We start from the raw sequence: 26489 nt of genomic DNA on the forward strand, positions 1-26489 counted from the left end.
TGTAAGGTACAGAAGGATATTTTAATTTCTTTTATCTGCTCCTTTGATGTATCACAGAGCAGGCTGTGGACCAGACCATAGCGTTCTTCTATAGTTGTAGACAAATGGCATCTTTTGCCTGTGATGGTTAGGTCCAGAGGCTTATTGTCTGAGGTAAAAGGATATGATGTTCAGGAAATAGAAAGCCTGAACTCTGCCTTTTTCATCCTGAAGGACTGTGGAAAGAGAACTGTGATAGAGGGAGACCTGGGCAGGATCTAAGTTCTCCACGTCCCCTCCAGGGATGAACCTGAGGCTCCTTACACCCACGCAGAATACGAAAGTGCCCCAAAGTGGCCACATGTTCCCTTGAGGGGACCCAGAGGTGCTGAAGGGTAAAGCACTAGTAGAGGGCAGAACAGGGAGCAAAGGGGCCGCACTGTGCAGGTGATAGCTGGGCCACCAACTGCCCTCAGACCAGGGAGCAACCTAGACTCATGCAGAGACCAGTGGGAGTCCTGAGAAGGCCACACAGGTCCCCGGACACCATCTCCCCCGTTGCCACAAGGACCCCTAAACCACACCACCTATGCTCACCCTAACCCTTCTCAGAGAAGAGCTGGGTTTGGGGAAGAAACTGGAAAGACTGATCCAAGCAGAGACTGAGCTACCTCAAGAGAACATTCAGGTGGTTGGGTTAGACTGAGTTTACCAGGATGGACTGACTTTTGGTTTTCCTCTGCTGCCCTGGGGTGGGGGGGTGGGAGGCTCACATGGGAGACCCCAGCAGCTGCAAAGGCACAAAGGCACCACTGTGCCTTTGCACATCTGAGTGTACGAGGAGCAATTCTGCAATCCTGCTTCAGGTGTTTTAAGATGAGTAGCCCTACAGAAGCGTATATCATCTGCTTCTGTGCTTTTCTCATCTCAAGAACAGAGAGTTCTCTGATTGAAGGACTGTGCCTTATTGGCCTCTGTAGCCCTACTGTGTAACACAGGGCGGGGCACATAGTAGGTGCTCAGCAGACAGTTGCTGACTATTGAATGGGCCAGAACTTGTTGGGGGGTAAGGGGGCTTCTCTAGCAGCTGGTGGAGTGAAGGGCAACTGTGAGGGGGAGCTGGGCCAGAGGAATGACAGCGGGGAGGGCACCAAATAGCAACTGCAGATGACAGAGCGATGTGTGAGCACACATGAGGCAGCCCTTTGGGAATTCCCAGAAGTAACTGGGATTCACTTGAGGGGGGCCACTGATCCAATAGGCAACGGGTGACAGAAACATAAGGTAACGGTCCAGCCAACTTAGTCTCACACACAACACGTACCGGTGATCTCACCTGTCTGAGCTGACCTCGTTTTATCCTTCCATGAACTCCTTGGGTTTTTCCCTGTGGGTGTGTCTGTTCCAGCTAACTGTTGATGATTCAGACGGGGGTTTTTGTTTTTTTGTCTTTCGTTTTTTTCTTTTGGTACGGATATCCTCATTATAAATATTACTTTTCTTTAGCTTTGAAGAGGGTTGTCCCCCTTGGGATCAGAAAACATGGTTACTGTGGCCATCTCCTCATTAGCCTGGGAGACTCTCCAGGGCAGGGGCTGTAATTCTTCATTCTTATGGGTCTCCTCCCAGGGAGGAGCTCTGAGCTCTGCATAACATGGCTATTAAACAATGTGTAGACACCCTGCTTGACTGACCGCCTCCAAGGCCCGTGCCCTTTCCTCCTCTGAGCACTTCAACAGATGCATTTCCGCGGGCATCGTCCTCTCCTGAGCAGCTCGGCCCGGTCCTCTTGGCCCTTCGGCTGCACACAGGTGCTTCAGGCCACTCTCGTCTGGCACCCGCTCTGGGGCTCTGGGATTCCGACCCTCCCCTCCCCCATGCCCACGGCAGCCCTGGCCTGCTGTACTCAGGCCGCTATGCTGAGCACACAGACAGTGGCCCTGCAGCTCAGAATGGAAACCTCCCCCAACACACACACACACACACGCACACACACACGAATGATGTATAGATAAGTAGGTTTTAATAACCCTACCATTAGATTTAAATTTATTTATTTATTTATTTATGGCTGTGCTGGGTCTTCGTTTCTGTGCAAGGGCTTCCTCTAGTTGTGGCTCACGTGGCATGTGGGATCTTCCCAGACCAGGGCTCGAACCCGTGTCCCCTGCATTAGCAGGCAGATTCTCAACCACTGCGCCACCAGGGAAGCCCTACCATTAGATTGAAGAATGTCCCTGCCCACTTGGCCTCTTGTCTTGTCTCCAGGCCGCAGGAAGAAGGCTCTGGCACCGATACTACTGGAGAGGTTTGGTCCTTGCTAATATCGTAACATCAGTGGTGATTTTTATATTTAGCACCCTCTCCCTCCTTCCCTTCATTCACTTCCTGTTATTAATTGAGTCAAATCTGTCTCCTCCACTAAACTGTAATTAATCTTTGGTAGCAGAATGAAAAATAATCTGACAAATGGCACCCAAATTCCTCTTATAGAGTAAATTGTCTTTAGCAAGAAAAATATCTAGATATGCCACATGGAGTGGAAGGTAAGGCCTGGAGCAGAAGACATCAAGGCACAAAAAGATAAACCCCTGTGCAATAGAAATAAACAGGAATTGGGGATGGAGAAAGAGCAGAGAGGAGAGACGTGAGGTCGGGGTGAGGAAGCAACAAGGGGCAGGGAGCTGAAAACAGTTGAAGAACAACTTGCATTGTTACACTATAAAACCCTTTCTCCTCTGTCTTCTTCAAAACTCTAAGAAAAGTTTACTGTACACAAATTGCGGTATGTGTGTGTGTGCTTCTAGCTGATAGAATATGGCAAAGGTGATAGGATAGCCACTCCCTTGGTTAGATTATGTTATATAAGACTCAGACTTAGCAGACCAGAGAGAGAGAGATGGTCCTGCTGACTCTGAAGAAGTCAACTGCCCTGTTGTGAAACAGCCTCGTGGCAAGGAAATGCTGGTGGCTCTAGGAGCCGAGAGCTACCCTCAGCTAATAGCTGGCAAGAAAATAGGAACCTCAGTACTACAGGCACAAGGAACTGAACTCTTCCAATGACTACATGAGCTTGGAAGAGGACCTTGAGCTTCAGAAAGGAATGCAAACCAGCTGACACCTTAACTGAAGTCTGATGAAACCTTGAGCAGAAAATCCAGCTAAGCTGTACCTGACCCACAGAAACTGTAAAAAAAATAAATGTATGTTGTTTTAAGCTGCTAAATTTGTGGCAATTAGTTATGCAGCATAGAAAACTAATACGGGTGTGTGTGTGTGTGTGTGTGTGTGTGTGTGTGTGTTTACACACTGAGACAAAGGACGGAGTTCCAGGTCTGGATCAACAAGGTGGTGCAGGAGGACAGCACATATAGAACAGTGAAATGATCTCTAAAGGGACTAATTCAGGTGAAGCAGGAGTTTGGAGTCAGAGATAGTGCTGAGAACTTAGGCCTTCAGAAATTTGGAGAAATATTGATATCTTAGTCCAGGTTCCCCCAGAGGCAGACTCCAAGACAAGAAGCTAAATAGTTTATCTGAAAGGTGACCCCAGCAAAACCAGGTAGGATATTGGGGGAATGAGACATGGAAGGGAAGGAAGCCAATGAAGGTTGCACATCAAGCAATTTACTACCGTGGACAGCTAGAGCTTAATCCTGTGGGAAATAATGAAGAATAAGCCTCAATTATCCCACCCAAGGGGCAAGGGAGCTGGGATATTTATCCACCAACTGCCACCAGATATGGGTTGAAGGCTGCTTCTCCGGGGTAAGGAGAAGTTAATTCCCCAGATTTCTGGGTGACCTTGCAGGAACGTATCCTGTCCAAACCTTCTCCCCTTCTCTAACTGCTCTCAAAGCGTGTGTGTGTGTGTGTGTGTGTGTGTGTGTGTGTGTGTGTAAGCTACTCTTACTGTCAGGCACTTTGTATCTATTTGTTCATTTAATTCTCCCAGTACCTCCTTTTCAGTAGATATTATCACCTCATTTTACAAACAAGAGAGACTAAAACTTCAAGAAGTTAGCAATTTGTTGAGGTCATATAGTTACTAAGTGGCAGAACTTGGATTCGAAACCCAGGTTAGTCGCTCACAAAGCTGTGGCTCCCGACCACCTCTCTGGGTCATCAGTTGGAAGTCCAAATCCTGGTCTAACCCTTTACCCCCAGCACCCACGCTCTGACTAAGCTTCAGGATGTAAGGTGGACCTCTCTGCCCACTCCTGGTGCCCTCTCTCGTTGCTGAAGTTATTTTCGATTCTTTGTTCCATAAACCTATATGTGAATGGTGCCAGAGCTGTCCCTACCATCAGTTCAATTTGCCAGAAAGGAGGGAGAGGGAGGACTTGAGAATTTGTGGAGCTGCAGCGCGTTGCCTGGGAACGAGGAATTTGTGTGAGGCTTTGAGCTGAGAGAAGGCAGGGCCCTGCTGCTCCAGCAACCAGCGAACCAGAGACAGATTAGCCAGCTCTCTTTGGAACAAAACAAGCTTTCTGTGGGCCTGGAGAGTGAGGAATGGCCCTCCCCAAGGACATTTTTTCTTTCCTTTTTCTTTTTAAAGTTCCCCACCTCTGGCTCGCTTCTGAGAAACATCAAATATGAACAGAGATGGGGGTCAAAAGTCTCCCCGTGCCCTCCCCGGGGCCTTCATCCTGAACGTTCGTTTTGCTGCCTGTGAGTTCTGTGAATGTGAGGGGACGCCTGGAAGAAAAGCGTTCTACAGAGATAGGGTGTCTCAAAAAGGCGTGGAGTTTACTAGCAGAAACAATGTGATCCTGCAACGGCATGGGGTCCAGATTTCCATAAGGCAGGGAGGAGGTGCTCCCAGTTCCAAACTGGAAAACTTGAAAACATCAAAGTGTTTTATGCTGAGAGTCAATATTTGATTTCTGAATAGAATTCCCACCCCCTCAGAAAATGAGAGGAACTCAGGCTTGTGTCCACGGTCGATGAACGTGCCCTATTCAGCAACTCTCCAGAGGAACAAAGAGGAGACATGAATTGCTATTAAAGCATGGAGAGATCCAGCTTTCGTTGACCTATTTGAGATGTGGCAAGGACATTCTAGAAAACATCTCTGGATTTCTGTTCATGTAAAGCTTCAGTGCTCAAAGAAAAACAGGTTGAAAAATCATGGGGAAGCCACAAATTACCCCCAACTCATGAATGGCTTCATTTTTTCTTTTCTCCTAGATCCTCAGATGGTGTCCTCCCACCAACCTTATCAGGAACGGGTTTGGTCCCATGCTCCGTCTCCTGCCCTCCTCCCAAAGAGGGAGGCACGGAAATGGAAATCAGCTGGCCAGCATCTAATAACTGCCTACTGTGTGAAGAGCACTCCGTGTTCCAGACTTTAGTAAGAGGAGTGGGATGTGGGGGTGTCACATTCAAAAGTAACAGAAAACACAATCCTTGCCTAGGTGCTTAACTCTAGTTGGGAGAGCTGCATCTATATCTATAATACTGTTGATAATATATTTGCATTGCCCCTTACAAATTGTCTTTTATTTATTTATTTATATTTATTTATTTTTAATATTTTATTTATTTGGCTGTGCTGGGTCTTAGTTAGGCGCGCGGGATCTTCAGTTGCAGCACGCAGGATCTACTTCCCTGACCAGGGATTGAAGCCAGGCGCCCTGCATTGGTAGCATGGAGTCTTAACCACTGGACCACCAGGGAAGTCCCCCAATAAAGGGATTTATTATCTTATATAACCAGAGTCCTAAATAAGGGCATGTCTGTAACTTGTAAAAGTAAGTGGCTCAGCAATGTTATCGAGGATCCAGGTCCTTTCTGTCTTGCTATCTACCAGTCCCAGCTTCTTTTTTCATCGTACTTATCACCATTTGAGACAATATGACGTAGGGGTTAACACAGACTCTGAAGCCAAACTCCCTGAATTTGAAACCTGGCTACCACGTTACTAGGTGTTGAGTTAAACTACTCAATCTCTCAGTTTCCGTATCTGTAAAATGGGGATGATTATTATAGTATTACCTACCTCAGAGTGTTGACTTGAGGACTGAACGAGTTGCTGTGAGGATTAAATATGTAAAATGCTTAAGCAACCTAAATGCCCATCAACAGACGAATGGATAATGAAGGTGTGGCACACACATACAATGGAACACCACTCAGCCACAAAAAGGAACAAAACTGGGCCACCTGTAGAGACCCGGATGGACCCAGAGACTGCCATAGAGTGAAGCAAGTCAGAAAGAGAAAAACAAACATTGTATGTCAATGCATATATGTGGAATCTAGAAAAATGGCACAGATGAAATAGAGGCTTGCAAGGCAGAAATAGAGACACAGATGCAAGGCTTGCAAGGCAGAAATAGAGACACAGATGTAGAGAACAAACGCATGGACACCAAGGGGGGAAAGTGGCGGGGGGGGTTGAATTGGGAGATTGGGACCAACACATACACACCAATATGCATAAAATAGACAAGTAACAAGGACCTGCTGTATAAAAAAACAAATAAATAAAAATTTAAAAAAAAAGAAACTATAGATTTAGCAGGGCCTTCTAAAAATAAATAAATATGTAAAATGTTTGAAACAGCTACCCTAGTACTAGTTCATTCCTCAGGCTCAGCTGTATCCTGGAGACATTCCTGTATCCTTTTAATAAATTCTCCTTTCTCGTTTAAACCCTTCATTTCTGGGGTTCTCCACGAGGCTCCCCGCCATCAACAAATTGTCTTTCAGAATATGGCCTTATTTAATCTTCTAACAACTTTATGTGGTAAGAATTTTTTCCCAAGGAGGGACATGAAGCTCAGAGAGGTTAAGTAACCTGCTCAAAGTCACACAGTTTATAAGTCAGCATAGTGCAGATTCAGCTTGTGCTTCTTGGACTAGTGTTCACATACTACACTCCTGAAAGAGGCTGCCTTCACTCAGGCCCAGAAGTAAAAAGTGGGTAGAAAAAAGGAAGGCTCTGAGACAAGACGTGAGACAAGGAAGGATAAAGGCGAGCAACAGGGACTTAAAAAAAAAAAACTTAGTCAGCAAGAGAATGATTGGGTCCCCAGTGGTGAGTCTGGGGACACTAAGAAGATGAATTTATGATACATGGGATGCAACATAGGGAGAGACAAGGTTTCTTTTTTTTTTTTTTTAATTTTATGTATTTTTTGGCTGCGTTGGGTCTTCGTTGCTGCGCTCGGGCTTTCTCTAGTTGCGGTGAGCAGGGGCTACTCTTCGTTTTGATGCGGGGACTTCTCATTGCAGTGGCTTCTCTTGCTGTGGAGCATGGGCTCTAGGTGCGTAGGCTTCAGTAGTTGTGGCACGTGGGCTCAGTAGTTTGGCGCATGGGTTTAGCTGCTCCCCAGCATGTGGGATCTTCCTGGACCAGGGATCGAACCCGTGTCCCCTGCATTGGCAGGCAGATTCTTAACCACTGCACCACCAGGCAAGTCCTGAGACAAGGTTTCTTAAAAGAAGGCCCCAACTAAGTTAGTAGGAAGGTGGCCTTGAAGACAGGCCAAAATGTTCACCCCTTGTTGTAGTACTTTTAGGGTCCAGCTCTGTCTCATTTACAGATCCTTACCAGAGTTAGCCCTCCAGGATTCTGCATCTGGTTTGCTGCTCGTCAAGTTAAAGAATGTGATTCATCAAGATTTTTTGGTTGTAAGTGACAGAAGTTCAACTTAAACTGTTTGAAGCCCAAAAGGAGGAATTTCTTGCACCATGTAACAAAATTTCGGAGGGAACCAGAATAATTGGGAATGAGATACTTAAAAGCCATGGCAGTTATCTCTCATCTCTCTTGCTTATGTCTTGGTGTCAGCTTCATTCTCATAAACCTTCTTACGCTTTTTGAGGGGGGCCGTCGTTGCCAGTCAGTCTAAGGTATCAGTGCTGCCCGATATAACTTCTGTATCTCTGCTGGTAAGCACAGTAGCTGTTAGCCACACGTGGCTATTGAGAACTCCAAATGTGGCTAGTAGGACTGAGGAACTGAATTATAAATTTTATCTAATTTTAATTAATTTGAAATTAAATAGCGACATGTAGCTAGTGGTTAACACATTGGAGTGTGCGGCTTGTTATCCAGGGAGGAGGAGAATTTTGATGAAGCTAGCTAAAAAAAACTTGGTGGAGGACTGTGGCTGGTGCGGAATAGGTCACAGACACAGCTCAGTATCAGTCACAATAGCCAGGAGGATAGAATGCTATCCCAGGCTGGGCCATGTGCAGACAAATCAGTCTGCTAGGGGCAGAAGAGATGAATTCTATGTTGCTTCCTAAAAAAAAAAATTTAGCGAGCATTTATTGAAAACCTATTATATATTACACATTTCACATATATTACCTTCATTTTCACAAAAAAGTCCTGAAAGGTCAATTGTTCCACCCATATTGTAGATGAAGAAACAAAGATGCAGATTATGTGACTTGACCATAAACAGTAAATTGCAGAGTCAGAATATAAATCCAGGTTTGTTTCCAAAGTCTCTGTTCTCTGCGCTATAATATGCTGTCTCTAGAGATTTGGGATATAGAAAACGAGACTATTAATAGTGGATAATTATAACAATCATAGAAGAACACACAAAATGAATGACTTGGTTTTCTCCAAATAGTTATCTTGAGCGCCTGTTACTTATTCTATAAAACATCTTTGAAATTCCTCTTTTGAAATTGCTTTTAGATCCTGCAACATATTTTTTAAAGTATCTTTAATGATTGTAATTTTTATATTTTAGAGGTACATTTTCTAAAACAGTAAAAATATGGTGAATAATATTGGTAACAATTTATTGATAGATAAAATCTTTTTGGTCCTAACTAGTGTTAAGGCAAAGTCTCTTATCTTCGTGAAGCTTCCTTGGCTTCAAAGAACAGATATCCCAGGGAAGGTACCATCAGAGGAGAGGCACATCACAAGGATCTCGAATTGGAGAGCTCAAACACTGAAGCAGCTCCTGGAACCAGTTTTTGTAGGTAACTCGGAATCTTCTGCTTATCTGCTTCATCCTCCTACATTTACCAATTGCCTCCCTCTACTTTGCTCATCTCAGGGCTCTCTGTGTTACAAACAATATAAAACCTAATGCAAATTGGCATTCACGATAAACAACTTCCTTGGCTCACATATTTTGAAAGTCTAGAGGTGGGGTAACCTTGAGACTTAGCTTAATCCAGAGGCTCAAAAGTGTCAACAGGGAATAGGAAGGACTTTAAACTGTGGTTTGGTGGAAAAGAATAATGATAAGGATTGTCTATGTATTTTTACACTGGGAATTATGTGGCCTCAGAGCTGTTAGTGCCTTGGTCCCTGAGGCCTAACAACACTCAGAGGGGGTTGTAGGTGGGCTCTCCAGGAAGCAGACTCTAAGACTCAAGTTCAGGATGTTTATCAGGGAGTGTGCTGGAGATTGGCACCTGTGGAAGGGAGGAGGAGGAAGCAGGAAGAGGCACAGGAAGAGGTTGAGCTGTGATGCAGGTTGGACAACCTCAGCCAAGCCCACGGGAGCTCTGAAGCTGAAATGATGGCTCACTGGCGTTGTTCCAAGTTAGGCAGAAACCGCCAGGCCTTTACATCCCCAGACCCACCAGTCTCAGGATGCGGCTCCTCCTCAGAGGGGGGTGAGGCTGCTCTCTGAAGCTGAGGCCGTCCCTGAAGGAGCCGACAGCTCAAGGGACTACAACATTCTCAGAAGCTGGGCCAACAAGTCCTTCCTTGAAGGGGGATCTGGGAAGCGCATCTCTGTGTCCATCCAAGATGAGTATTTGATAACGAGGAGGACAATGAAATTCTTGTGTTAATTTTTTTTTATCACCGACAGAAAGGGGAAAGACTTCTGCATCTATGATAAAATTAGAGAATTTTTTGCAAAGATCAGTACAGCAGGTGCTATTGAGACAACCGGAACAATCTGCTATCAGTGCCACATACAATGAAATGCTGCTGCAGAAACTCATTTTGCACAGGCAAGCAGAAGAACCCTCATCAACTATTCCAGTTAGAAGGGTTATTTTGTGAGGTGGGTAAGGAGGAGGAGGAACAAAGAGAACTTTCAGGAAATATCCCAGAACATTGGTTGTTAGCCCTGGGGAATCCTGCTTAAATTTGGGAAAGAGAGTGGAAGAGGGTACGACTCAGCTGCCTGAGGATCCCTATATCCAGATCCCACGAGAGTGGGAATAGGCAGCTTTCCCACTTCCAGAGAGGTTCTCCTTAGGATAGGCCCTTAGGACGAACGGGTGACCAAGTTTTCTAATTCGTTACAGGTGGGGGGTGTCAGTCGGCCACAAATAGGACAGTGACGACCAAGCAGCACATTTCTGAGTTCTGTGTGGGGTGGACCACTGCCAGGGACCCAGTGACTCAGGGCTTTGTGCAGAGATGGCCAGGGACCCCCCAGCCACACACATCAGAGACTATCCAGCCCGATGAGGAGTGCTCTGGAGTAGGGCCGCAAGACTGCTGCCAGCAATACCCATTCGAGTTTCTGAAGAAGAGAGACATTTCTAAGCAAACAGTTCTCTTGTTGAGAAACAAACTCTGGCCATACAGAAGATAAGCCTTGAGAAGACGTCAGAAAATGGGTGCAGGGCCCAAGATGTGATCTCTCTAGACATACGAGAGTATAGATTCATATGAAGCCACTGGCACAGCAGTTAGTGGGAGGCACAGACCTGAGGTAGAGGGTTAGAGAGAGCAAGGAGCTACCTAGTAACACTTCTTCTGAGTGTGTGTGTGTGTGTGTGTGTGTGTGTGTGTGTGTGTATGGAGGTGTACAGATCAATCTCCCTCTGGCCCTCTCCAGTGGTATGTTCTTTTCCTCATCCTTCTGGGTGGATGTGGGATGGGTTTCCTTCTTGTTACTTGATTACTCAGGGCTATTTACAAACCATTTATTTTTTATTTTATTATTTATAAAAAGGGAGCTCCTTTTTTTCTCAGCTTCACCTCTTGCTTTGAATCTGATGTTAGACTATGTCACTCGCTACTTTCCAGGCTACACTCATCTACCAGTCTCCGGGTCTTTTCCTGAAATTCCTTGAAGATTGTTGCTCCTGGCTCTCGCCAACACTCTCTGGTCATGTATCCTGGTGATTTCAACAACCTCAGGAATAATCCATCCAGTGCTCTTGCCCTCATTTCTATGACTTCTTCTTCTCCAGTCATCTTGTTCTCCTACTCCCTCCCTTGGTCATACCATAAACTTTGACAGTACCAATATCTGCAGTTTCAAACATCCCACTCTTGGATCACCATCTCTTATTTTTTCAGTGCATTCCCTCTAGTATCCTACTCTAATAAACCTTAGATCCCCACTGGAGCCTACAATCTCTTGATCCTACAAATTTTACAAGGTCCCTTATCTACTTGTTATCCTTTCCCATATTACCTATCTTAAATTCCATGGTCAGTCATTTAATCACTCCCTTGCACTCAACTTTAACTCTCTTGCCCCTTTCTTGTTTGAGAGTAATAGTTTGGTAAAACCTCAACCCTGATTAAAAGTAAAATTTCTACCTATGGCTATGCCTGTAACCATGCAACTGAAGGAAAACACTCAACCATGCTGACTAGTCTCACTTTAAATTCATAATCATGAACCTCACATGGGTCCCTAAGGCTGTCTGGCAATTGCACATGTTTCTAGTTCATACTTCTACTCTTCTGGACAACTATTTTATACCTTCTTCAAACCTCCAACATCTCTTCCTCTATTTTATTAATTGATGAACTTGTTTTCTATTTGTATTAGTTATCTCTGTGTAACAAATTACCTCAGAATCTAGCATCTGAAAACAACAAATATTATCTCATACAGTTTCTGGCTGGGTCGTCTGTCTCTGAGTCTCTTATGAGATTGCAGTCAAGTTGTTCGCCAAGACTATAGTCTCTGAAGACCTGACTGGGGCTGGAGGATCCACTTCCAAGATCATTCACCTGGCTGTTAGCATGAGCCTTGAGTTCTTCGCCATGTGGGCTTTTTTATGTGACTTACCATGACATAAATGGCTCCCCCCCAGAGGAAGTGACCTGAGTGAGAGTGAGAATGAGAGTGAGAGCAAGAGTAAGAGATGGAAAGAATGAGAGTGCACGCTGGAGAGAGAGAGAGAGAAAGAGAAACAGAGAGAGGACACAGTATCTTTTATAACCTCATCTCTGAAGTGACATACCATCCCTTCTGCCATATTCGATCTGTCACACAGACCAACTCTGGTACGGTGTGAAAGGGGACTACACAGGGTGTGAATACCAGGAGGTGGGGATCATCAGAGGCCATCTTGTAGGCTGGCTACAATTCTGTTTTACAGAAAAAACAGAGGAATCAGAAAAGAACTTCCCACTGCCATATTACCCAATTACCAGTATATATTCTATTTTCACTGCTAATGTTATAATGAACTCTCTCTCTCCTGCTATCTAAGGCCAATCCTTCCAATTGTTCACTAGATCCTGTTCCCTCTTGCCCACCTAAGGACATAGATACAAAAATTCTCCTCTCTCCTGCATTGTCAGTTTTCTTTTGTTTACTGGATAATTCCCATCAACAAAACATATGTGCTGCGATATTAAAGAATCCTCCTATGATCCTATCTCTCCTTTCAGCTACGCATTTCTCTGTGTCCCTTTACAATAAAACTCATTGAAAGAGTTGTCTAAAATGACTGTCTCCAATTCTTCCTCCCCCTCTCTTTTAAGTCTACCCCATCAGGCTTTTGCTCTCAAACTACTCTAAAAATACCGCTCTTATAAAAGTCGTCTATGACCTCCATATTGTTAAATCCAATGGTAAATTCTCAGTCCTCATCCTATTTGACCTAATAGCAGAGTTTTTAACATAGGTGGTTGGTTCTCTTAAACAAAACACTTTCTTCACTTGGCTTTCAAGGTATCACACCCTCCTGGTTTTCTTCCTTAGCTTGCTGGCTGATCCTTCCCAATCTCTTTGCATTTCCCTCTTCTTTCCAGCCTCTTTAATGTTGGAAAACCCCAGGGTCAGTTTCTCAGCCAGGCAGGCACCCACCTTGGAGTGATTGTACTTGCTGTTCCTTTTGCCTGGAACACTCTTTTGGAACACTCTCTGGTGAAAATTAAAGTAGCTTGTTCCATTACCTCATGGAATTTTGCATTGGAGTCTTTGCTCAAAAGTACCTCAGTGAAGTGTTCTCTGGTCATCCTATCTAAAATTGCATCTCCCCTACCCTCCAACACACTTAATCCTCTTCCTCAGCTTTTACTCTACAATGCTCATCAGCACCAGACACATTTGTCTACTTATTCATTAGTCTATTTGGTTACTTCTCATTGTCAATTCCATGAACAAGGGATATATGTCTGTTTTGTTCACTGCTATATACTTCCAGTGCCTAGAACAGTGGTGGTATATAAAAATCTCTCAATTATATATTACACGAACGAACGAATGGGTATTCCACATGGATAATAGCGAAGTGTCCCAGGATTATAGCAAAGCTTGGAGCAGACAGGGAGACCACTCATGAGGCTGCGATGTTTATATATAAGAACAGGTATGAAAGAGCTCCGTTAACGTAGCGAGGTGTACAAAAGATCAGTATGATTTACTGTTGGCTTAGTTCGTTCCTCAAGAAAGCCCTGCCAGGCCCGCCTTCTCCCATCCTTTTCCCGTGCTTCCCTCAACTGGTCCCCTGCCCTGCCCAACCAGCTCTTCAGCCCAACATACTTCTTTTCCTGAAGGACGTGGGATGGTCCCAGCGCCGGGACACTCGGGGCACGGCCAGTGGGGCGACACTTCCGCCCGCCTGTTACCCAGCGGCCACGCGAACTCACCCCTGCCCCACCAGTTCCACGCGCGTTTATAAGTCCCGCCCACACAGCGAGACAAAGCGGAAGTGACGAACCTCTGGAGCGCGAAACCCCGCCCCTCACGCCTTTCCAGTCTCCGGTAGGTGACACAAGCCCGGAAGAGGCAGATACAAGGCCGCCAAGGGGCGGGGCGCGGCGAGGCGGGGCAGCCATCTCCAAAGCGGCGGTTTACCGGAGGCGGTTCCCTTAGTGTCAGTGGTAGCTTGAATCCGTGGCGAACCGCTATCGATACTAGGCCGGTGCAGTCTCAGCAGGAGTGGGACCCTGAGGCTTGAGAAACAGGCTTTTCTTTGGTCCGGGACTCCCCGGCGTCCAGCGCTTCCCCCCCATAACCGGACACCAATTATTCGGACTCTTTGCCTCAGACCCAGGTTCCCACCCCGCACCCTCCCAGCCCCCTTGCCCTCCGGCTGCTACGCACTTTCCTCCCTTTCCTGCATCGCTTTGCCGCCACTGGCACAAACTTCGTTCTCTCATTCAGATTCTTGTTTCTCCCCCTTCTCGTCCCTGTTCCTTTCCGAGGGCGATCTTTAAACATTTCCTTCCTTTGTTTCTTCCCCCTTCTCTTCCCTTTTTTCCCTTTTCGTTCCTTCTTCTCCAGTATCCTTGTCAGGCTACTGCCTCCCTCCAAGGCTTCTCTCCTTTTCAGGAGCCTGTGGCATACGTGTTAGGGGGTTGAGCTTTTAAGGCGGTCGTTTGAAGATTTTAAGCTTTTCCTCTCTCCTAACCAGGAATCATAGATGCCAGGAAGTATGGCCCCCCTCAAGAAGCCTCGAAATACCACAGAGTTGCCCCTGGCTTTAAACCCCCTGAAGAGCAAGGACGTGTTGGCAGTGCTGGCTGAGAGGAACCAGGCTATAGTACCCGTTGGGGCATGGGTGGAGCCTGCCCCGCCGGATAGTTCAGCAGTCCCGGCATCTGTGAGTGTCAGTTTGATGCAAGTATGGTGGGGTTCTTCCTCCATCTTTCTTTGTATTAGCCTTCTCAAATCCCTGGTGCTCAGATAAGATGAGCAGTCTGGGGTTACCGTTTCTATTCTGTCATAAATAGATATGTTCTTGCATTAGGATTATAGAACAAATATGTATCTGCCGAAACTTGCTGCAGCTTTAGTCGGCATAATCAAATATTTGTTACCTATATATATTTCAGTTTGCTTTGCAAACCCTTGATTGCTTTCTATGCACAAGACATAGGCACTGTCTTTCAGACGCTCTACAATGTAGTAGGGATGACGACCACAGTTAATGTAACATTGATTGCTTAAAGTTTATGGTAAGTTTTGTAATGGAGATTCAGTAAGGTTCAGATGTAGTGGGAGAATAAAGGAGAAAGAGATGAATTCTGATTGGGATTCCGAGAAAGTTTAACTGTAAATTCCATGGGGACAGGGATCTTTATGTTTTGTTCATTCCTGTACTGGCATATGGCAAGTCTTCAGGATATAGTTGTTGAATGAGTGAATGAGGTAATATAGTTTGTGTTAGTCCTTAAAGAATGGAAGTGCTGTGAGTACAGATGAAAGGGAAGAGCATTTCAGATGAAGGGAAACTTTTGCAAATTGACATGTGTGCCTGTCAGACAACTCTCTTACGTAGCTATTAACACAGGAGGACAATTTTGTAAGATTTTTTTTTTTCATTTTTGGTAAGAAGATTTTTGATTGTCTTTCGCCAAACTGTGCTCCTTAGCTATTTGTTCATATATTATTGTGGTTCATTGATTATTATAAATACCACATTATATTTATAGTAAGTTGTTTACATATCTCCTTTTCCTGATGGAGCATGTAGATATTTATGGAATGCACAAGATGTGTGAAGATCTTCACAATGTATAGACAAGGTGCTGAACATGAGTTGAAAAGTATGAGGTAGGTTCTCTTAGTGGTCCTTCATCTCAGAGAAGAAATGAGACATGTTTCAAGTAAATGTTAAATAGCAGTGCAATGGCATGTATGCGTTCATTTTATTTATGTCTGTAAGGATGTATATACATATGCATTCATTTATTACTATGCTATTTCCAGAAAGGATTTTGAGTCTGAGTAGTATATGATAAAGTGCTAAGACTATAGCACTTAACGAAGAAAGATATGGTTTTGAATTGATGTGACCCAAGAAAGTTTAATGAAGAATTTCGTTAATCAAAAAGAAAGAGGATGATTCTCCAATTAAGAAGAATGGAGAGAGTAGGAAGTAAGCAAGGTATATTTAGGATTTAAGGGTAGGTTAGATTGATTGCAGTGGAAGGCCTAGTAGGGGCATGGTGGTTGATAGGATTGTGGAAAATAGGAGTGGTAGGGAACCACAGGAAATTTTGGAGAAGGGATTGAATTCATTCATTGTTTAATATTTACAGATTAATTTCATGATCAAATAGTGTTTTGATTAGATTAATTGCTTTAACATTTTTTTTAAAGTTCTATTTTTTATAACTATTTATTTATTTTATTTATTATTTTTGGCTGCGTTGGGTCTTCATTGCTGCGTGCGGCTTTCTCTAGTTGCGGCGAGCAGGCTTCTCATTGCGGTGGCTTTTCTTGTTGTGGAGCACGGGCTCTACGCACACGAGCTTCAGTAGTTGTGGCACGCGGGCTCAGTAGTTGTGGCTTGCGGGCTCTAGAGTGCAGGCTCAGTAGTTGTAGCGCACGGGCTTAGTTGCCCCGTGGCATGTGGGATCTTCCCCGACCAGGGCTCGAACCCGTGTCCCCTGCATTTGCAGGCGGGTTCTTAAGCACTGAGCAACCAAGGAAGTCCTGCTTTAACATTTTTAAAGGTGAAGGAGCGATTGGCTCCTGAGGGACAAATTAGGATGTAATGGTAACAATTTAGGCATGAAGTATAGCACCAGGATTTTAGTGGTAAGTAATGTAGAGGGAAAGCCTTGAAAAAGGGATTGAAATGGAAATGAAAAGGGATAAATGTACGAAACATCCCAGAAGAATCAGTAAGATTTGGTACAAAGTTATTTTGGTATTTAAATTATTGACACCTGTTTTTAATTGCCCATATTATGATATCTTTATAATATCAATAGCATAAAAATGTCTAAAAACGACCAAGATTTTCTGTGTTAAAAAGAATCATCACATGTTCCCACATATCAACTCAAAATATTAAAGTCTTGGAGCATGTGTAAACATGTCTCCTTTCCCTCATTTAAAAAATTCTGATCATTACCAGTCAAAGGCAATTTGATCAAGCATCTAATAGAACTCTTTATCACTTTAGCATATACAGCCTGGGGAATTCACTCTTATTAACAGACATAGGTCTTGTCAACTTAGAACTTCTAAAGCTTGGTTACCCTAAGATCATGTCTATGCTAAAGGGAAATGCCTAATCATTTTTGTCCTTAAGTTTCAAGGAGCCATCAGAATTCCTAAAAACGCCATAGTTTGAGACTGCCCCTTAATTAAATTATCATCCAAGGATACTGCTTTCCTATCAGCATATATAGCTATTGCATTGTTTTATAATTTATCTGATTATCTACTGTTGTGTAAGAAACCACTCTAAACCACTTTAAAGGCATAAAGCAAACAATATTGTGCATCAGGAATTTGAGCAGGGCACTGAGGGGATGGCTTGTCTGCTCCACAGTGTCTGAGCCCTCAGTTGGGGTGACTCCAATAGCTGATGATGTCTGGAACAACTTGACTGGATTCTGGCTGGTGGCTGGATTTCTTGGTTCTTCTTTATCTGGCATCTGCTGGGCTGTAATGTCCTACATGGCTTTCTTACTCATATATCTGGCACTTGGGCTAGGATGACTAGAATGGCTGAGGGCTGGCTGGACATCTTCCTCTTTCCACGTGGTCTCTCTGCTTGGCTAGTATGGGCTTCCCTAGGTGGAGGTTGCTTTATGACCTTGCCTGGGAAGTCATGGAGCCAACACTTGTGCCTCAGTCTATTGAGTATACAGTCAGACTACATTCAGTATGGGAGATGACTACACAAGAGCATACATACTGGGAGGCTTGATTCATTGGGGGCAGAAGGGGAGATCACCTTTGGAGACTAAGGACTATGAAATCTAACTATTAGTTCCACCATATATAAATTATCCGAATGTATTCTTTGATTGTCCTGAGAAACACTTCATTCTGTATTGCCCCCTTGGATGGTCTATAGGGTGCAAAAAGGCTATGAAGAATTGGTTGTACAATTGAAACAGTACGGTTGTCCCTCAGTATCTGGAGGGGATTGGTTCCAGGACCCCTCTCTTCCCCCACCTCCCCCACCTGCAGATACCAAAATTCACAGATGCTCAAGCAGTTGTATAAAATAGCATAGAATTTGCATATAACCTATGTACATCCTCCTATATATTTTAAATCACCTCTAGATTACTTATAATACCTAATACAATGTAGATGCTATGTAAATAGTTGCCTGTGCTTGGCATATTTAAGTTTTGCTTTTTTGGAACTTTATGGAAAATTTTCTTTTCATTCATGGTTGGTTGAATCTGAGGATGAGGAACCTGTGGATACAGAGGGCCGACTATTTATTTTTGTTTAACCCAGTATTTCTCAAGTTTATATGATTCTGGGAACCTCTTAACATCCCATGGAACAAGTGTTTTCAGGTTCTGGTTGTCTTACACAATAGGGTTGATAAGAAAAATATGTTTCTAAAATATGTTTCTATGGTACAATCTTATCTTTGGTTTATGCTTGAGATCCACAATTTGGAACCAGTCATGCACTTCAATAAGATGTTTGATAATCCCAAGGTACGAGTAAAAGAGGGCCGACAGAGACAATGGGAATAAAAGAAAGGCAGAATGGCTTAAATTTGTCTGGGTCTTGACTTAACTTGAGTCACTTGTTCAGGCTTTACTACATATATATCTACTTTGGAATTATTTTACTTAATTATTCATTGATATCTGTCTTGTACATTCTACTCCTATGGTACATACTCTTGTAGAATAGTTTATGGGATAGATTTCTTGGAAATTTTAATTTTAATTGGAACTTAAATTCATTTGATTTGGAGAATTTAATGACTCTCTGTGAAATAATTTGGGGCACCCCTCAGAATTAGAATTTGGAATCACTGCATTAGAAGAAGGGATAGATAGGAGGTATGATGATTTTATTTAATATGAAGATTCCTTATGGAAGAGAGACATAGTCAAGAGAAAAGCAGTACAGTATAGGGCATAAGTGTTGGAGTCAGAGAAACTTCTAGCTCTGCTGCTTGCCAGCTATAGGATCTTGGGCTACTACTAAAGATTAATCCTTCTGAGCCCCATTTCCTCATTTTTAACATAAGAGTTAAGAATACCTAGTATTGGAGGTAGTTTTGAGGATTCATTGATACAAGGTAGTTAAAGTGTTTATCTCATAATAGATCTTTAATAATGGTAACTGCTGTTATTATAATGACTTTGTTATTCAAAGCACTTGGAGGAGGTGAACAATGATCAAGGACTCAAATGTGATAAAATGTTCCAGATTGTTTAGAATGTTTTGGAATTAAGCATTATATAAATATTGAGTACCTTTGTATTCAAGGCTCTGTGTTGTATACCATAGGGGAAACAAAGGAGAATTAAATACATTTCCTGCCCTCAAAGAATTCATAATCTAATGGGGGAGTTAAGAAGTATTGTACTCAACGTTAATAAGAGTGAGAGGTACTAGATGGGTATTGGATGGTCTTGACTGAGTAGGCCTTTTCTAGATAGAGGTGACAAGAAGGGCATGCTAGGTTAAAAATGAAGCCTAATTCTCATTTTATAATAGGACATAGTGGGTGAGTGGTGAGCAATCTGGTGTATCTGGACTATTTTACTCATTTTAGAGAATGTAACATAATATAGGTTTGAATTGGTTCATTAAGAATTAATGAAGGGCTTCCCTGGTGGCGCAGTGGTTGGGAATCTGCCTGCCAATGCAGGGGACACGGGTTCGAGCCCTGGTCTGGGAAGATCCCACATGCCGCGGAGCAACTAGGCCCGTGAGCCACAATTACTGAGCCTGCGCTTCTGGAGCCTGTGCTCCGCAGCAGGAGAGGCCGCGATAATGAGAGGCCCGCGCACCGCGATGAAGAGTGGCCCCCACTTGCCACAACTAGAGAAAGCCCTCGCACAGAAACGAAGACCCAACACAGCCATAAATAATAAATAAATAAAAAAAAAAAAAAAAAAAAAATTAAAAAAAAAAAAAAAAAAAAGAATTAATGAAGATACTTTTAGTTCTCAGTACAATGAAAAATTAAGATTTGATTTGAGTGCTCACAGATTCCAATTTTTGGTTTGTGATTTGGTTTAAGTTCTTGGTACTCACTAGCTACGTCTAGATTATCAGCTCTGAACTCCTGTGATTTCTTTACTGTATGGGGAATTTTGGGTTGTAGAACTGAATTATTTTTTCAGGGCTGTATTCTGACTGCTTTGTGTTTACAACAGAGTCCTAATGGGCAAAACGAATGGGACATGTAAGTTTATTTTCTATTTTTCATCTTTAAAGACTTCAGCATATTTGATTGAAGAAGAGCTAAAGGAACAGCTAAGAAAGAAACAAGAAGCTCTGAAGCGTTTTCAGAGACAAGTCAAACGCCGAGTAAATCAGCAAATTAGGCTGAGAAAAAAGCAACAACTTCAGAGGTCTTATGAAGCCGTAAGTTCAAAAGTGAGCCTGAGTAAAGATTGAATGGGAAGTGTGTTTGTTATGAGAAATGCTATTAGGCAATGACAGAATCACTTTCTTTTGATTCCAGGCTTCGCATAATCTGATTTACTAGTGAGGGCAGTGGATTGTATACAGAGAAACTGTTGTTTCTGTTTCCTGTGTTGTTCTGACTCCCTCTTTTGCTTTCGCCAAATAGTTATAAACAATGTCAGAGTTTGGGGTTGGGGTTTGAATTCTGGCTTTGCTGCCTACTAGCTTTGTGACCTTGGGCTAATTACTTAAATTCTCTCGACTATAGTTTCTTTATGTGTGAAATGGGGATATGATACTTGTTTCCCAGTGTTGTTTTGAGAATTAGATAATGTAAAATATTAGCACATAGTAGGCGCCTGATAAATGTTAGTTTTTTTGCCAGCTAAAGTCTTCCCCTCCTTCCCCCCAACCCCAGTTTTAAAGCTTTTGGGCTGCTGGTAGACATTATTTGATTGCACTGGACTGGGGGAAGCTCACTCTTTCTTCCTTTGTGTAGGCAGAAAAAGAAGGCTCTCTAGCCATGCACTCTTCCGATCCAGCATACTTAACTCTTAAAAGAACGAGTGTTTTTCCAAACCATTTGAATGCTGCTATTGGAAGTGCTAGGTTACCTCCTTCCCAGAAGCTTGAGGATGGAATAGAAGATAGAGAGAATCAGAATGAACTATTCCAACAACAAGCCCAGGCTGTAAGTACATATTCATTTTATTTTATGTCTCTGGGTTTTTTTTTAGGCTATGATGTAGAGATTAGGAGGTGTCGCATTCAACTTCGCTTTTTATCACCTCCTCTTTTTATTTACCTTTGTAAAGTGGGGAATAATGGGATGATGTTTATTTTTATATATATTTTAAATTTATATTTATTGGTCAGACACTTAAGAATCATCTAAAGAAAGGTGCCAGAGTGTTAGAGTTCAAAACTTATTAGAAAGAGCTTTAGGTCAAAGAATGTAGATTTTTCAGTTATACTGAAATTGTGTTATGGGTAAGTTACTCTCAGTTTGTGGCATATGGACAAAAGATTATTTTTGTTTCTTTTTTCTGTCCCTCAATCTGATTATCACAATAAATTGATCTATAAGTCAAGTAATAATATAGTAAACTCTAAATTAACATATTCAGAATTTTTTAATGTAACTTTTTAGTGACTCACTTTATATAACGAATATTTAAAAATTAACCACCATGAGTAGATTCATCCACTCAAATCACTTGATGCCATCTAATCAGTACCCCCCTCCACCCTGCATAATATACCCAGGCTTTTGTCCGGTTGATCATGTTCTTCAACTCTTCTGTGGGAATAATCCTTCATCTTATCATTCTAAAATGTAATCCTAGGGTTAGTGAGAGGAGAACAAAAATGTGGAAAATTATGATTATGTGAAAATAAAAGTTGTGTGATTGCTGACATACTTCGTCATAAGTATGAAGCAAATCGGATTATGCTGTTAGTATAAATAGGGAAAGCTTTATAAGCACGTGTTATGTTGAAATACTTATTAAAAAGATTTTTCTCTCTGCCCAAACTATGACTTTTTCTTGTCATTATTTGGTTTGTAGTGATCATTTTTATAACCATTTGTGTTTTTAAGATTATGAACAGTTTACTGAGCAAATATTTATTGAGCCAGGCACTGCAGAAATTGCAAAGGATAGAACATTGACTGAGACAGAATAACAGTCCTTGCTTTCATGCTACTGGTAGCTATAAATTCCATTGTAGTGAGGATTTTACTTCATCTGTTTGATACATGAATAGGACACATCAGTCCACAGATATTTGAATATACTGTGTTTGTTAAACATTGTAGGGATACTAATATGTGAAATAGGACCTTTCATGGGTTTATATTTCCAAGTAGAGATACAAAGCTGGTAGACCCCCAATCTATTAGATAATAATATGGAGATAATTGCTGCATTGTTGATAAATTTGTACAGTGCAAATTCAAAAATTTTTTAATTCCAAGGAAATAGTTTGGGAAGAATTCCTGGAAGAGGTGGATTTGAGCTGTGTATTTTGAATTGGTAAACTGAATTTAATTGGTAAATTCAAAAGAATTTTGAGATAGGAGGAATAGTAAAAAGTCTAGAATATGTAATGAGCTTAGTATTGGGTTGGCCAGAAAGTTCGTTCAGGTTTTTCTGTAACAGCGTACAAAAACCCGAACAAACTTTCTGGCCAACCCAATATATTTGCTAATAAGTGATGGAACCTTTCTAATTGATAGTGTACAGGGTAAAGCAACAGAAAATGAGGTTAGACGGGTAGGAAAAATCAGGTTATGAAAAGCCTTAAATGTTCCCCAAATCTGAAAAGTTTTTATACCATTTTTTTCTTTTCCTTTTTTTTTGGCTGTGCCTTGTGGCATGTGGGATCTTAGTTCCCCAACCAGGGATCGAACACGTGCCCCCAGCCGTACAAGCGCGGAGTCCTAACCACTGGACCGCCAGGGAATTCCCAACCCTGTTTTTTTCTTAAAAGAAGATGCACTACTGAGGAATGTTCAGTGACTTAAACTACTTTAAGCCTGTAAACTTTTGCCCATACAACACCATGACAATAGATGCTCAATTTTTTTTAATCTTACTGTTTTTGTTGCAGTTTCTATCCACTAGATGTCGCTAAGAACTAGACAATGAGACAGAGTTAAGCGCTAACTCCTTTGGGACAGTTTCAGGCAAACGGAGAGTTGGTCATCCTGTCTCTACATGTGTTCTCTCTTCTTTACTTATTTTTCTACTACTAACTGGTATTTTCATCATCACAGCTCCAAAACTTTGGCATACCTGAGGCTCCTTTAGCCTCTTCTCTCCATCTTAGGATCTTTTAGGTCCAGCTCCTGTCTCTGACTTTTTCTCTGAACACTTCCTTGTTCATTATGTAAGGTAAGGAATCTTTATTGGCCCATCCTGCCTTTTTGCATTAGGTCTAGGTTACTGGCCAACCTCTAGTTTGGTATGCCTACTTAAAGGTAAATTGATGCACTACATTGGGGTTCATAGTCTATGCTAAGGGCCTCATGTGAATTTTTAGGTGTATGGTATTTTTGTGGCTGTAGGAAAGTCTAACACACTGAAAACTCAATATGTTATCTTTTGCAAATAAACTATATTGTACTTGGATAGAATTCAACTTTGGGTAGATTTTTATGGCATTAACATACATTTAAATACATTGGTATTAGGCCTCCATGGCAGTGCAATAGGTGAAATTCTATAAATGTTAGATCTCATCTATAGTCTTTTCCCATGACCTACATGTTATTACTACATTGTTTCATTTATATAGTTCCATATAAATTCCTAATTGTCTGAATAAATTAAAAAGAACTGGGGCTTCCCTGGTGGCGCAGTGGTTGAGAATCTGCCTGCCAATGCAGAGGATATGGGTTTGAGCCCTGGTCTGGGAAGATCCCACATGCCGCGAAGCAACTGGGCCCGTGAGCCACAATTACTGAGCCTGCGTGTCTGGAGCCTGTGCTCCGCAGCAAGAGAGGCCGCGATAGTGAGAGGCCCGCGCACCGCGATGAAGAATGGCCCCCACTTGCCGCAACTAGAGAAAGCCCTCACACAGAAACGAAGACCCAACACGGCCATAAAAATAAATAAATAAATAAACCCAAAGTTTAAAAAAAAAAAAAAAAAAGAACTGAAGAAAATATGAACAATGAGTGGGGAACAATGTCACAGTAGATATCTATATTTGTCAAATTTCATCCTACATATTTGTTTGAAGCTTTACATTTTAATATATGATCAGTGTTTGCTTTAGATTTTAAGATTTAAGTCTCAAAATTTGTTTATTTAAATCTCAAAATTTGTTTATATAGTACATTTTATTGGTCAGAACTACCTTTGCTTATTGATAGCTGGGTTTTCTATGTAATTATATAATAATTTATTTCCATCAGGGAATTTTTAAGTCTTGGTTAGCGATTCAGTGCCAGTCTTTGTTGATAACAACAGCTACAAAGGAATGAAAATTGTGTCTAAGCTTCTAGGACAGAAAAGACTTTTGGGGGAGTTCCCTGGCAGTCCAGTGGTTAGGACTTGGTGCTTTCACTGCTGTGGCCCTGGGTTCAATCCCTGGTCGGGGAACTATCCCACAAGCCGCGTGGCGCGGCCCCCCAAAAAGAAAAAGAACAGACAAGACTTTTGGTCAAATTTTATGTTTTGAGTAGTTACAAACACAACACATATATGTGTTTAAACTCACATATGTAAATATATATGTATATATATACACATACAAATGCATATATATACACACACATACTCACCAATATATGTAGTGATCACCATTATCTTACAATAAGAGGAACGTACTTCTCTGCCTGTTCATTTTACATAATTTGATTTTTACCATCCCCTTGTCTTCTGTGTTTTGTTTAGTGCTTATTAACATTAACTTTGGTCTTTGTATTAGTTTCCTGTGGCTGCTGTAACGAATTACCCCAAACTCAGTGGCTTAAAATGACAGAAACTTATTCTCTCACAGTTGTGGAGGCCAGAAGTCCAAAATCAGTTTCACTAAGTCAAAATCCAGGTGTCTGCAGATTCTAGGGAGAATTTGTTCCTTGACTCTTGAAGCTTTTGGTGTCTGCTGGCATTCCTTTGCTTGTGACCACATCAGACCCATCTCTGCCTCCATCTTCACATCACTTCTTCCGTATGTCTGATCTTCCTCTACCTCTCTTATAAAAACACTTGTGATGGCATTTAGTGCCTGTCTGGATAATCCAGGATTATCTCCTCATCTCAAGATCCTTAATCACACGTGCAAAGGCCCTTTCTCCTTATAAAGTAACATTTCAGGGATTAAGCCCTGATATCTTTGGGTGGCCATTATTCAGCCTACTACAGTCCTCATAGCAGGTTATTGAAAGGATCTTTTGGTTGATTTGATGAAGGGTTTTGGTAAAGACAGAAAAACTGAACGTAATGTTTAGTCCAACTGCCGGACCAGTTGAAATATCCTGCTTAAGGGACTAAAATCAATCTGCGACTAATAGAGGTTTGGACTTGATGGAAAATGAAGATTATGTACTCTTATTTTAAATCTGTTACAGCAAGTATTTTGCATCCTTGGTCACTTTGTGCAGGGCAATAATGTCTACCACACTTGGCAAGGAGTAAAAGTAAGCATGTTCATGGCTCTGTATTTTTTCATAACTTCAACTGCAGATATACTATCTCTTTTTGCGTTGTGATTAACTCTATCTTGACCGCTTTAGCCCTCTGCACTAACCAAATTTGGAAGTCCTCCTCTTAGTAGAATAAAGAGTAATGTTTCAAGCTGATTTCTCTGGCTAGAGGTATAGACCTTCTAGAAACGAGGACAAAACAGAGGTGATAATGCTGTAAGGAAACCGGGCTGTTAGCAAGAGAGTGTTTTTATCTCTATGTCACTATTAGTAAATATCATAAAGTATTTGTTATTTCTATCTGTAAATCATAGTCATTATTTCCCTTTCAGGGAGAAATGATGTCATTAAACTTTCACTGGATGGGTTAGAACTGGTCCTGGCTTCGCCATAATTTCACTGAGTAGTATAGGGAATGTGCTTTTCTGTATTTTCCTTAAAGGAACATTCTGTGCAGATATGTGAAATGTAAATTAGACTGTGTGCTTCTCTGAAAAAGAAATCAAAATAGATACTTACTGAAATTGGTAGGTAGAGATAAGGAATGAACACAAAATTAACATATTTAATATTAATATTTATTATCAATTGTTACCTAGAGTACCTGAGACAAATTGGTTCTGTTGACAGGTTTGAATTTATACTCTTAATTAACTTAGGAAGGCTTCCTGGAAGAAGAGACATTTGAGAAAAGACTAAATAACTATAGTTTTCAAATGTTATGGGTGAAGAAGAGACTCATGTAAATAGGAAAAAAGGATTTTAGGGGGACTAGGAATAGAGTCTTCTTACAAGGAGTGATAAAAGTGATCAGGCATGCAAGGACCAGTTGAAGAAATAACTCTTTATTAAGAAGA

The 26489-nt window shown here is 42.0% G+C and overlaps 1 protein-coding gene and 1 long non-coding RNA gene across 10 annotated transcripts in view; one reads left to right on the forward strand and one right to left on the reverse strand.

The window, feature by feature from the left end:
- Positions 1-7088: 7088 nt before the first annotated feature.
- On the reverse strand, positions 7089-13875 carry LOC309605328. Of its 4 annotated transcripts, XR_014231337.1 has the most exons (3): positions 13659-13875; positions 12130-12256; positions 7089-9800 (listed from the first exon to the last, which is right to left on the reverse strand). It is a non-coding gene; the product is annotated as an uncharacterized lncRNA (long non-coding RNA). The 4 variants fall into 4 exon arrangements; XR_014231335.1 differs by lacking the exon at positions 12130-12256 and having other exon boundaries at positions 7089-8473; XR_014231336.1 differs by lacking the exon at positions 12130-12256.
- Positions 13876-13946: 71 nt separating this feature from the next.
- Positions 13947-26489, forward strand: part of CCDC15 (coiled-coil domain containing 15) — a 53857-nt gene continuing 41314 nt past the window's right edge. For all 6 annotated transcript variants that reach the window (XM_082341005.1, XM_082341007.1, XM_082341006.1 and 3 more), the window contains exons 1-4: positions 13947-14172; positions 14533-14721; positions 20286-20435; positions 20977-21168. In XM_082341005.1, the coding sequence (XP_082197131.1) occupies positions 14542-14721; positions 20286-20435; positions 20977-21168 (522 nt within the window). In that variant the 5' untranslated portion in view covers positions 13947-14172; positions 14533-14541. The remainder of the gene's footprint in view (positions 14173-14532; positions 14722-20285; positions 20436-20976; positions 21169-26489) is intronic.

Source organism: Balaenoptera borealis, assembly GCF_965194805.1.
Source record: "Balaenoptera borealis genome assembly, chromosome: 11".
Classification (NCBI taxonomy): Eukaryota; Metazoa; Chordata; class Mammalia; order Artiodactyla; family Balaenopteridae; genus Balaenoptera; species Balaenoptera borealis.